General features: G+C 34.1%; 1 protein-coding gene across 3 annotated transcripts in view; it reads right to left on the bottom strand.

The window, feature by feature from the left end:
- Positions 1–794: 794 nt before the first annotated feature.
- LOC102805195 (rabphilin-3A-like) overlaps positions 795–11,444 on the bottom strand; it is a 64,634-nt gene continuing 53,984 nt past the window's right edge. For all 3 annotated transcript variants that reach the window (XM_085491677.1, XM_085491678.1, XM_085491679.1), the window contains 5 exons: positions 11,164–11,290; positions 10,250–10,407; positions 8,912–8,993; positions 8,595–8,691; positions 795–8,343 (listed from right to left, as the gene is read on the bottom strand). In XM_085491677.1, the coding sequence (XP_085347803.1) occupies positions 8,216–8,343; positions 8,595–8,691; positions 8,912–8,993; positions 10,250–10,407; positions 11,164–11,290 (592 nt within the window). In that variant the 3' untranslated portion in view covers positions 795–8,215. The remainder of the gene's footprint in view (positions 8,344–8,594; positions 8,692–8,911; positions 8,994–10,249; positions 10,408–11,163; positions 11,291–11,444) is intronic.

The raw sequence follows: 11,444 nt of genomic DNA, 5'->3' as shown, positions 1-11,444 counted from the left end.
GAAGTCGAAAAAGTTAAACATTGACACGGACGACTACATACGAAGACGACGACGGACGACAACGGACGACACCGGACGATGACGGACAATCACTCATATGATAAGCTCCGCTTGACAAAGTCGACAGCGGAGCTAAAAAGTCAAACCAAAAAACAATTTGATTGAACAGTAGTTGAACTGAATGTCAAAAACTCATTTATCTTTGCAAATAAATTAAAATGGCCACCAGTCTGTCATTTTAAATTGGATCTGAAAAATAGAATGATGCGCATCAAGGTCCCATAATGTCCAACATATGTACCAAGTTTAAAATCCATCCATAAATGCTTGATTTTGATGATTTTTTAGCACAAAAATGTACACTATTCGGCCATCTTGAATCAGATCGTGAAACAAATTGATGTGCATATGTATAGTATTATGTATGTGCAAAGTTTGACTGTGATTGGTCCAGGCATGTCAAGATACAGGTTTAATTCTTTCAACACAGAAATACAAAATCTACAAACTTGCGATTTCAAGTTTTTTACAAATATTTCTAATTTCGATCAGTTGGAGATGGTGGATTTGTTAAATTTTATTTTCAAAAATAAGATTGTCGGTAGATCAGAGCACCAAGGTGTAAAAAAAAGTCAAACCAAAAAACAATTTGATTGAACAGTAGTTAAGTTGAACGAATGTCAAAAACTCATCTATCTTTGCAAATAAATTAAAATTATTTGAATTATTAACAAATAGTTAAATAATATTACATGTTCATGTTCTACACACATACAAATATGCCAATCATAAAATCCAGTTCATATATCTTTATTTCACAATACAAGAACAAATATTACATACAAAATACTCAACATGTTCAGAATATCGAATACAATTCATTTCCAGTAATATAGTTTTTCATGTATGAATTTTATTCAACAATTAACACATAGAACACATTTTTTTTTTCAAATATTTATTTTTTTTAAAAAAAAAATATTTTGTACATAGAATACACAATATACGATGGAAATGCTCACTGTGGAGTTATTATTAGACAGCAGAAATAACAAACTAACATACCTAATATGATAAATCCTTGTGAATAAATATGTGTGGGGTGACGTTTTGTACAAGGAGTGGTTTCTAAGTCACAGATTTCAGTGGAAAAAAATGATAAGCAACACAAAACTTATTCAGTGTATTATTTTTTTTTATTATAATCCTCATATGTTCAAAAGTATAGAATCCAGACTGGAATTCTGACTTTGGGAGGTTCATTTCTTTCTACCCACACAAAAGGCAATACTATGATATATGAATTTACACACAATAGTACTATTATGCTAGGTTACTGTATTTACTGATGACACAACATTTATCCCCATAAGGATTGTAGGAAATGTTGTATCCATTATTTCCATGGCAACAAGTGATGTGAACATGATAATAATTGCCTGTGACAATGGACCTCACATGTTCAACAAGTATTTACTCAAGTTTTGAGTTCAGCAAATTTAAATATTTTCATCAAGACAATTTTGTTTCATTTTGCTAGTACATTAGAACCACCTTGACTAGGACATCAGAACTACCTTGAAGAGGAAGTCAGAAAATTGGTCGAAACCATCCTGGCCAGGACATCAAAACCACTTTGACAATGACATTAGAACCATCTTGACGAGACATCAGACCCATAATGGGCAAGGCACCAGAACCACAGGTGGCCTATACATCAGAATATCATTGAGCAGGACATCAGAACCATCCTGGCCAGGATATCAAAACCACAGGGGAAGGACATCAAAACCACAGGGGGCTAAGACTTTGAAACCACCTTGCCCAGAACACCAGAACCACCTTGGCCAAAACATCAGAACCACCTTGGCCAAAACATCAGAACCACCTTTGCTAGAACATCGAAACAACCCTGGCCATGATATCAGAACCACCCTGCCAGGGCACCAAAACCATCTTGGCCAGGACATAAGAGCAACCTTGGTGATATCAGAACCAACTTGTCCAAAACATCAGAACCACCTAGGCCAAAAAACCAGAAACACCTTGGCCAGGACATCTGAACAACCCTGGCTTCAGAACCACCTTGGCCAGGGCATCAAAACCACGTTGGCCAGGACATCAAAACAACCCTGGTGATAATATCATAACCACCACTGCTATGGCCAGAACCACCGATCAGAACAACAGAACCATCTTGTCCAAAACATCAGAACCACCTAGGCCAGAAAATTAGAACCACCTAGGCCAGAAAACCAGAAACACCTTGCCAAGGCATCAGAACCACCTTGACCAAGACATAAGAACAACCCTGGCGATGATATCAGAACCACCTTAGCCAGGACATAAACACAACACGAGGCCAGAACATCAGAAATATCTTGGCCAGGGTATCAGAACCACTTTGGCAAGAACATAAGAACCATTTTGGTAAGAACACCAGAAACACCTTGGCCAGAACATCAGAACCGCTATGGCCAGAACCACCTTGGCCAGAACACAAGAACCACATTGGCCAAGACATCAGAACAACCCTGGCGATGATATCAGAACCACCTTAGCCAGGACATAAACACAACACAAGGCCAGAACATCAGAAATATCTTGGCCAGGGTATCAGAACCACTTTGGCAAGAACATAAGAACCATTTTGGTAAGAACACCAGAAACACCTTGGCCAGAACATCAGAACCGCTATGGCCAGAACCACCTTGGCAAGAACACAAGAACCACTTCAGCCAGGACATCAGAACCACCATGACCAGAACATCAGAACACCTTGGTCAGAACATAAAAACTACTTAGGCTAGACATCAGAACCACATTTGGCCAGAATATAAGAACCTTGCAACCACCCACTGGACAGGACATCATAACCACTCTGGCCAGGACATCAGATTCACAGGTGACCAGAACATCAGAATCACCCCAATGGCCAGACCAAAGCCACCTGTAACTTTTCAATAACATGTTGTCATAATAGTATGTACATCACAGACAGTAAATCACACTGGAGCAAATAATCAGCTCACTTTGTAATGTGAGTTGGCAGTTTGTTGTATTTTTGATATAATTTCTACTTTAATTTAATTAAACTTTTCGATTCCAAATGTGGAAATAGTCAAAATAATTCAGACAGTAATACATATATGACATTTATAAGCCATATGACAATATTTACCGGCCCCCAACAATTTTAAATTTATATGCAGTAATATACTGCTATTGCAATGATTTTAAGCCATAAATCAGGGAGCATTATCTGAATCATACAACCCTGCATACAAGTATTACAAGTTTATGCCAAAATGTAGTTCGTATTTTTCAATAAAAAAAAAATGGCAAAATTTATCATTGCTTGACAATGTCTTTAGCATAAAACATCCATTTTCTATATCTCAAATCGTCTTGTTTGAATCTTTCTAAAAATAGTTTTGATATTGGTCAATTGGGGATGACGTGTCAACATTCACATTAGGGATGACATGTCAACATTTACAACAGGGATGACATGTCAACATTTACAACAGGGATGACATGTCAACATTCACATCAGAGATGACATATCAACATTTACACCCGGCATGACATGTCAACATTCACATCATAGATGACATGTCAACATTTACACCCAGCATGACATGTCAACATTCACATCATATATGACATGTCAACATTTACACCCAGCATGACATGTCAACATTCACCTCATAGATGGCATGTCAACATTTACACCCAGCATGACATGTCAACATTCACCTCATAGATGACATGTCAACATTTACACCCGGCACGACATGTCAACATTCACATCATAGATAATATGTCAACATTTATATCATGACATGTCTACATTCACATTAGGATGGCATGTTAACATTTACACCCAGCATGACATGCCAACATTCACCTCATAGATGGCATGTCAACATTTACACCCAGCATGACATGTCAACATTCACCTCATAGATGGCATGTCAACATTTACACCCAGCATGACATGTAAACATTCACCTCATAGATGACATGTCAACATTTACACCCGGCACGACATGTCAACATTCACATCATAGATAACATGTCAACATTTATATCATGACATGTCAACATTCACATTATCATGACATGTCTACATTCACATTAAGATGGCATGTCAACATTCACCAATGTTATCTTCACATTAACACTGAGGAAAGAATTAAGAATATACATGCACACTGCAGAATGTGTCACAATTACGATCCTATGTTATGCAACTTTTGGATTCCCTATAATTATCACTTTTTTTAACATTTTGAAAATACAAACTGGTGGAGTAAATACTATATTATAATTTTCAAAATGTAACTGTTAATAATGTCCAGCAGTGAAAATGGTAAGACAATAAGGGATGAAATTGCATGTCACTTCTGGGATATTATATGCAAATGATATGCTAATATTGTTTAGCAGTGGGATGGTAAGGACAATAATAAATGAAAGTGCACAATACTTGTGTAATCAATATATGCAAATGATATGCAAATATTGTCGAGCAGTGGTTATAGTAAGGACAATAATGGATGAAAGTGCACAACACTTGAAATATGCAAATGAGAAGAAAATATTGTCTGGTAGTGGTTATAGTAAGGTAAATAATGGATGAATGTGCGCAACACTTGTAAATCTAGTATGCAAATGATATGCTAATATTGTCAAGCAGTGGTTATAGTAAGGACAATAATGGATAAAAGTGCACAACCCTTGAAAAATAATATGCAAATGAGATGCTAATATTGTCTAGCATTGGTGATAGTAAGGACAATAATGGATGAAAGTGCACAACCCTTGAAAAATAATATGCAAATGAGATGCAAATATTGTCTAGCATTGGTGATAGTAAGGACAATAATGGATGAAAGTGCACAACACTTAAAATATAATATGCAAATGAGATGCTAATATTGTCTAGCATTGGTGATAGTAAGGAAAATAATGGGTGAAAGTGCACAACACTTGGAATATGCAAATGAGATGCAAATATTGTCTAGCATTGGTGATAGTAAGGACAATAATGAATAAAAGTGCACAGCACTTGGAATATAAAATGCAAATGAGATGCAAATATTGTCTAGCATTGGTGATAGTAAGGACAATAATGGGTGAAAGTGCACAACACTTGGAATATGCAAATGAGATGCAAATATTGTCTAGCATTGGTGATAGTAAGGACAATAATGGATAAAAGTACACAGCACTTGGAATATAATATGCAAATGAGATGCAAATATTGTCTAGCATTGGTGATAGTAAGGACAATAATGGATGAAAGTGCACAACACTTGGAATATGCAAATGAGATGCAAATATTGTCTAGCATTGGGGATAGTAAGGACAATAATGGATGAAAGTGCACAACACTTGGAATATAATATGCAAATGAGATGCAAATATTGTCTAGCATTGGTGATAGTAAGGACAATAATGGATGAAAGTGCACAACACTTGGAATATAATATGCAAATGAGATGCAAATATTGTCTATCATTGGTGATAGTAAGGACAATAATGGGTGAAGGTGCACAACACTTGGAATATAATATGCAAATGAGATGCAAATATTGTCTAGCATCGGTGATAGTAAGGACAATAATGGATGAAAGTGCACAACACTTGGAATATAATATGCAAATGAGATGCAAATATTGTCTAGCATTGGTGATAGTAAGGACAATAATGGATGAAAGTGCACAACACTTGGAATATAAAATGCAAATGAGATGCAAATATTGTCTAGCAGTGGTGATAGTAAGGACAATAATGGATGAAAGTGCACAACACTTGGAATATAAAATGCAAATGAGATGCAAATATTGTCTAGCAGTGGTGATAGTAAGGACAATAATGGATGAAAGTGCACAACACTGATGTAAACAATATATGCAAATATTGTCTAGAGACAGTAGAACAAAAAGTATGTGCAAATAAGATAGTAATATTGTATAGTAATGGAATGACACTACTGTAAGCATTGTATGCAAATGATATGCAAATGATATGCTAAGCAACATCAATATAAAATCGATTGCAAACAAAAAAAGCAATGAGCGAATTGTGATATCCTGACAAGCTTTATTGTATAACTGTGAAGTATAAATAAAAAATTAGTCATCATCCAAAATAAACCAAAGATTATTGAGCAAATTATAGAGAGCTTTAAAAACATTTCCTCAGTTTTAAAAAAGTGGTTGAAAATATCTGTTTTGGTCATTAAGAAAAATCATTTGCTAAAATAGATACTGTTATTAAATGGACAAACCCCAAGTACATGCCAATTTTAGAGACCCACTGAAGGTACCTGCCAATTCAATATCTACTTCACACACACAGACAGACAGACAGACAGACGACTGGACGACTTACAGAATGGCAGACACAGCAGTATTCCCACCTATATGTGTATGTGTGATAATCTTAGGGCCGCTGTTAGCAGCAGTCAATCAAGTCTATACATAAATTTGCATAAAAGGAGGTACCAAGGGGCAACTAGCTGTGACCTTGGCAATGACTGTGGTGTTTAATCAGTTAAGAACAATAAAACATTTGAAGATGTTTGAAAAGATGCAATTCGAATGATATTAGCATGGTAAGTGATGATAGATTGAATAGTGATTTAAATTATTGTGATAAAAAAACAAAAATATTTGCAACTTTTAAATCCTAAGAATAACCGAGGAAGACTATTTTGACTCGTGATATGATCCACTATTTGTTCATTGGTTCTGTTTAAAAAACATTAGTATGAATATACGTATCATGTAGACTCAAAAGTCCACATTCTACCCTACGTCAAGGTCAACTATGACAGAATTGCAATTATTAAGTACACCATGAATAAAATATGCTTGTGAAGATCCATAATTCTGAATTCCCAAAAAGCTTATTTAGTTTTTTTATATAACTAGCAGTGTCGCATTTTTTGTGATTACGTTGTATCATAATGATAGATATTAACATAATGAAAACATTTTTTTTTAAATATCTCAGAGTCTGGTCGATAAGTACACAACAAAAAAGTTCAATATTTTACAATATTCACATACAAAATACATCATGTTCTGTGATAGATATATTCTCCTATATTAAAATCTTCAAGCCATACAAATTATTAAAATCCACATTTATGTAACTAAATACCTGTCTCTTGTGATAGCAAATCCAAGTACAATAAATCATATACTGCAGCTTATCTGTTGAACACTGAGGGCGCTGTTTTAAAATATGATGTCATTATCGAGCTCCCAAACATGTTTGCACTTCTAGTGCAGCCTGTTCACTTCTATCATATTTGAAATAGTGCCCTCAGTGTTGAACTAGTGAATATCAAGCAAGCAATAGATTATTTAGAGAATTTAATGCATTCGCTAGAAGAGAATCAGTAAACATGTTAAAAAGTAAAAAAAAAAATTCTTTTCTCTTTAAGTTATAACCTTTTATGTTAACGGTTTTAATATGAATGAAAACACAATTTTTTTTAATATTGTTGTAAACCGAATCTATAATTTATCACAAACCACCAATTTTGTATTTGCAGGACACAGTATTTGTCGGATGAAAAATTGAAATTGAAACCACTAATACACACATGCAGTGATTGTTACAAGTGCACATGTGTATTACAGAATTTCATTGTTTCATCAAATGAATATTCAGATGTATGCTACAAGAACTGCGTTTTTAGGTCATAAGAAATCAGAATCCAACATATCTGTCATCATACAGTATTAACAACAATACTAAAAATTACGTGTTCCAGTCCGTATTACATCTCTAACTCCAAGAATGCCCTCTAGATATTAAAATGCTACATAAGGGGGGGGGGGGGGGGGGGTTAAAATACACAATCTTGTGACATCATAGCTCCAGCAACATTAAATTTCATCAGTACCATATATGTACAATTAAAAATCTAAATATCTATGCATTTAAATGTCTTATGGGAAAACTGAGAATGTTACGGTAATGTACAATTTGCCAGTTTCATTTCCTGCCAATAATTTACATTGAACATTAATTCTTTAACAACAGCAGGATATCAGCACCACAGTAATAAACTGTAAGGCTATGTCAGATTAATATTATTAACTATATATTTTAAGGCTCTTTCAGATTAATATTATTTATTATATATTTATATTTGGTGATATACTACACATTTTTTGACATAAATATAATATTAAGCATCATCAAAGTGTTCCTCTGATAGCGTGTGCCACCTCTCAAACTTTTTGTCTGGGTTCTTTAATGTTTCAAACCAATGCTTCAGTCTGTCACCTTTGCCATGGATACCAAGCTGAATGCCACCTACCAAAGGAAATAGAATGTTAAGATTTTTCGAAAATTTAACTTATTTAGGGTATGAAGCTTGGACACATTTATGTACAATATGAAACAGGGTCAAAATTCAACTTCATATTTAAATATTTGTTATGGATCCTACAAGGAAATATACTATAACTAGACCAAAACTCTGCTATCTGTAAGCATGGGAATGAAACATGGGTATCTGTTTTATAAAGTCAAATTTGGCACATGTCCAGTCTGATGATTCTTACCAATATAGTCATTGCTCTTTCCGATGTCTTTATCCCAGACTGTCAACTCCAATGTCTTCTTTGCCAATTCACTCAGTTTTACATCATACACAAACTCCTATTAAAAGCATAGATATGAAAATATTTCATTATTAATTAACATAATAAAATCACATTTTAAAATTAAACTTCTCAGATGTATGTTAAATCAGATTGAATTGCTGTATTGACTCATGAAAGTTGCATTTTAAAATCTAGGTTATAACATGACATACAATATAATATGACATAAAATATGACATAAAAATAATAATACCAAAATATGCAAATTTGCTTACTTCATGAAATTCAGGATTGAGAGTCTTCTTTTTAATTGGAGTCTTGAATTTTGTTCTTTTGCCCTGATCTGGCTTCAGATAACTACAAACAGAACATGTACAGAGAATGATTATAAATATTTGGTAAAATTATCTTAAGAAGTGAAGTTTTAGAGCTTTGATTGTTTAAAACGGAGTTGTTAGTCAAATCAATGATTGTTTAGAACAAAGTTTTGATTTAGTTGTGACCAGACTACCTCTTTTCTTTTGGAAATTAAGAAGTATTTGAATGTTTGCTGATTTGAGGTCTACACTGTGCTTGGTACAACATCAGCATTTACATTTTTACCATCAACAAATTGTTAACTATGAAATCAGCATGCAGCAGTTTAGTTCCAGTCTGGCCATAGTATCTTTCATAATTACTTCCAGATAGCCTGATGAAGCAGTAGTTGTTGTTGTTAGTGTTACTGACAGTAAAATCCTTGTTAGCAATAAATGATCCAGTTGTCGTTCATTTGGGAAATTAATAAGCACTACCTTGCAATGCTGGTTGCAAAAATCGCAATTGGTACTTTAGTAGTTGCTCATCTTTTACTGTAGTGATGACATGAAGGATCTCATCCTGTCTGTCTGTCTGTCTGTCTGTCTGTCTGTCTGTCTGGAATAGCAAATCTTGCCTAGAGTCAGATGCCGGTTTGTCTGCTCCATGGCAGCAACATTCACGGTCGTGACTGGGAATATGTTGCTAAGTCTTTTACTAAACAGAATCAGTTTGTATATCATAGTGTTGAATCTAGGTGCTTGGTTGCTGTTCTCCACAAGTAGAATAAATCTCAGTCCACAATATCATTAGTCTTGCAACTTAACCCTTAATTGTTTTCATGCTCAAAATTGCTATAAATTTATTTACATTTCTGTGATTTTCACTAAATTCAGTTTTAATTTTGAACCAAACAGACTAAATATGACATTACTTCTAGTTTTTGATTGAAACATTTTTGTCAACATTTTATGTTGAAAAGAGCAAATTTTGTATATGTTGTGACTTAGGTGTTCAAAGTGTTAAAGCAGGAAATATGTAATATTGAATTAAAACATAAATAAAAGAAATAAACTGATATAAGTGTTGCTAATGAGCTGATTTTGCCATGGTGTGAAACAGACAATTTATTCTATTTTCAAGAGACACTTCCCATAATGTTAGGATATGCGCCCTCTACGACACCTTCATTGTCTTATTCAAATTTAAATTGTTTTCACATGATTATGGGTAAATTTGTAATTAACCAAGTCTGTCGTTGCTATGCAACCAGTAAGCAGTGGAATGTTGAATTCATGTTTTTGGACAATACTCACACTTTGACATACGGATCTGAATATCCGTTACTATCCATGGCAGCAAGTCCAGCACATCGTACAATACCAACAACTAACTGCTGTTGCCTAGTAACATATTTTAGGTAAAACTGTATTTTACCTCGATCACCTGATGCGAGTTCATCATCCTTTTCAAGCTATGGAATAAGGAACAGAGAATATAATTAATAAATGATCGAGTAAAGTTGGTTGATACACACCTCAACAAAACACAAAAGAAATTGATTTTACATGTACATGCATTCAACATATGAACAGATGAAATAAGACTTGCATGGGCACAAGTGTATCTCATAATAATACTGAACCTTCTTATGCTTTTTCACATATAAAATACAGTTTGAGTGAATTTTACCTCAAAGCTGGCTCTAACCTGCTTTTGCCTTAATATAAAAACTTGTAGTATTTATCAAAGATACTAATTTAGATATACAATGATTTTAAAAGTAAACTGAGATAGCTTAAATCAAACTGTACTGTATATTTGTAATACATAAGTATGAAGTTAATCTAAAACATATTATTCCAACACTAAGTCAATCTCATCTACTACATCATTTGGTTTAACCTTTTCACCACCAGTTTCTTTCTTCCATCAAAAAATCACAAATAATTCAGTCTGCATTTTGTTTCAGAAGATTGGTAAAAAATAGCAAAATTGTTTGAGTAAAAACTGAAAATTGGCTCAAATTTTGTCTTTTAACTCAAAAATTAGGGTTCATTTCTAGAAACATAGAAGAATATACCGGGTAAGAAAAAAGTGCAGAAAAATTTGGGTGAGAAAGTCTTATGGTAAAAATGTTAGGAAATGTTATTAATTTAGGGTGACCCTAGGTGATTTAAACATACGAGTCATGACTGAACGCAGCGTGTGTTTATGCATCATCACTTACCGGAAGTGGTTTTTCTAAGTAGACATTGAAGTTCTTGGTTTGGTGCGGTGTGAGCTTCTTCAGTGGCAATCTATGTTCTCCAATGAAATCATTGTGACCAAATTTATCCTCATCCAAGACAGATAATCTGTTAACAAAAAAATAATGAAAGTTTTTCGGGTGGGAAAGTTGTATTTCACACACAAAATAGGATGCCATATTGATTTTTGCTGATAAGAAAACTATGAACAGATCCATACACACAATTAACATAATTTAAACTGCCCCCACGCAACATGCAG

The sequence above is a fragment of the Saccoglossus kowalevskii genome, chromosome 16 (assembly GCF_978046115.1).
Source record: "Saccoglossus kowalevskii chromosome 16, keSacKowa6.1, whole genome shotgun sequence".
In the NCBI taxonomy this organism is placed as follows: domain Eukaryota; kingdom Metazoa; phylum Hemichordata; class Enteropneusta; family Harrimaniidae; genus Saccoglossus; species Saccoglossus kowalevskii.
The sequence above is the reverse complement of the archived record's forward strand: the minus strand, read 5'-3'. Positions and strand labels throughout refer to the sequence as shown.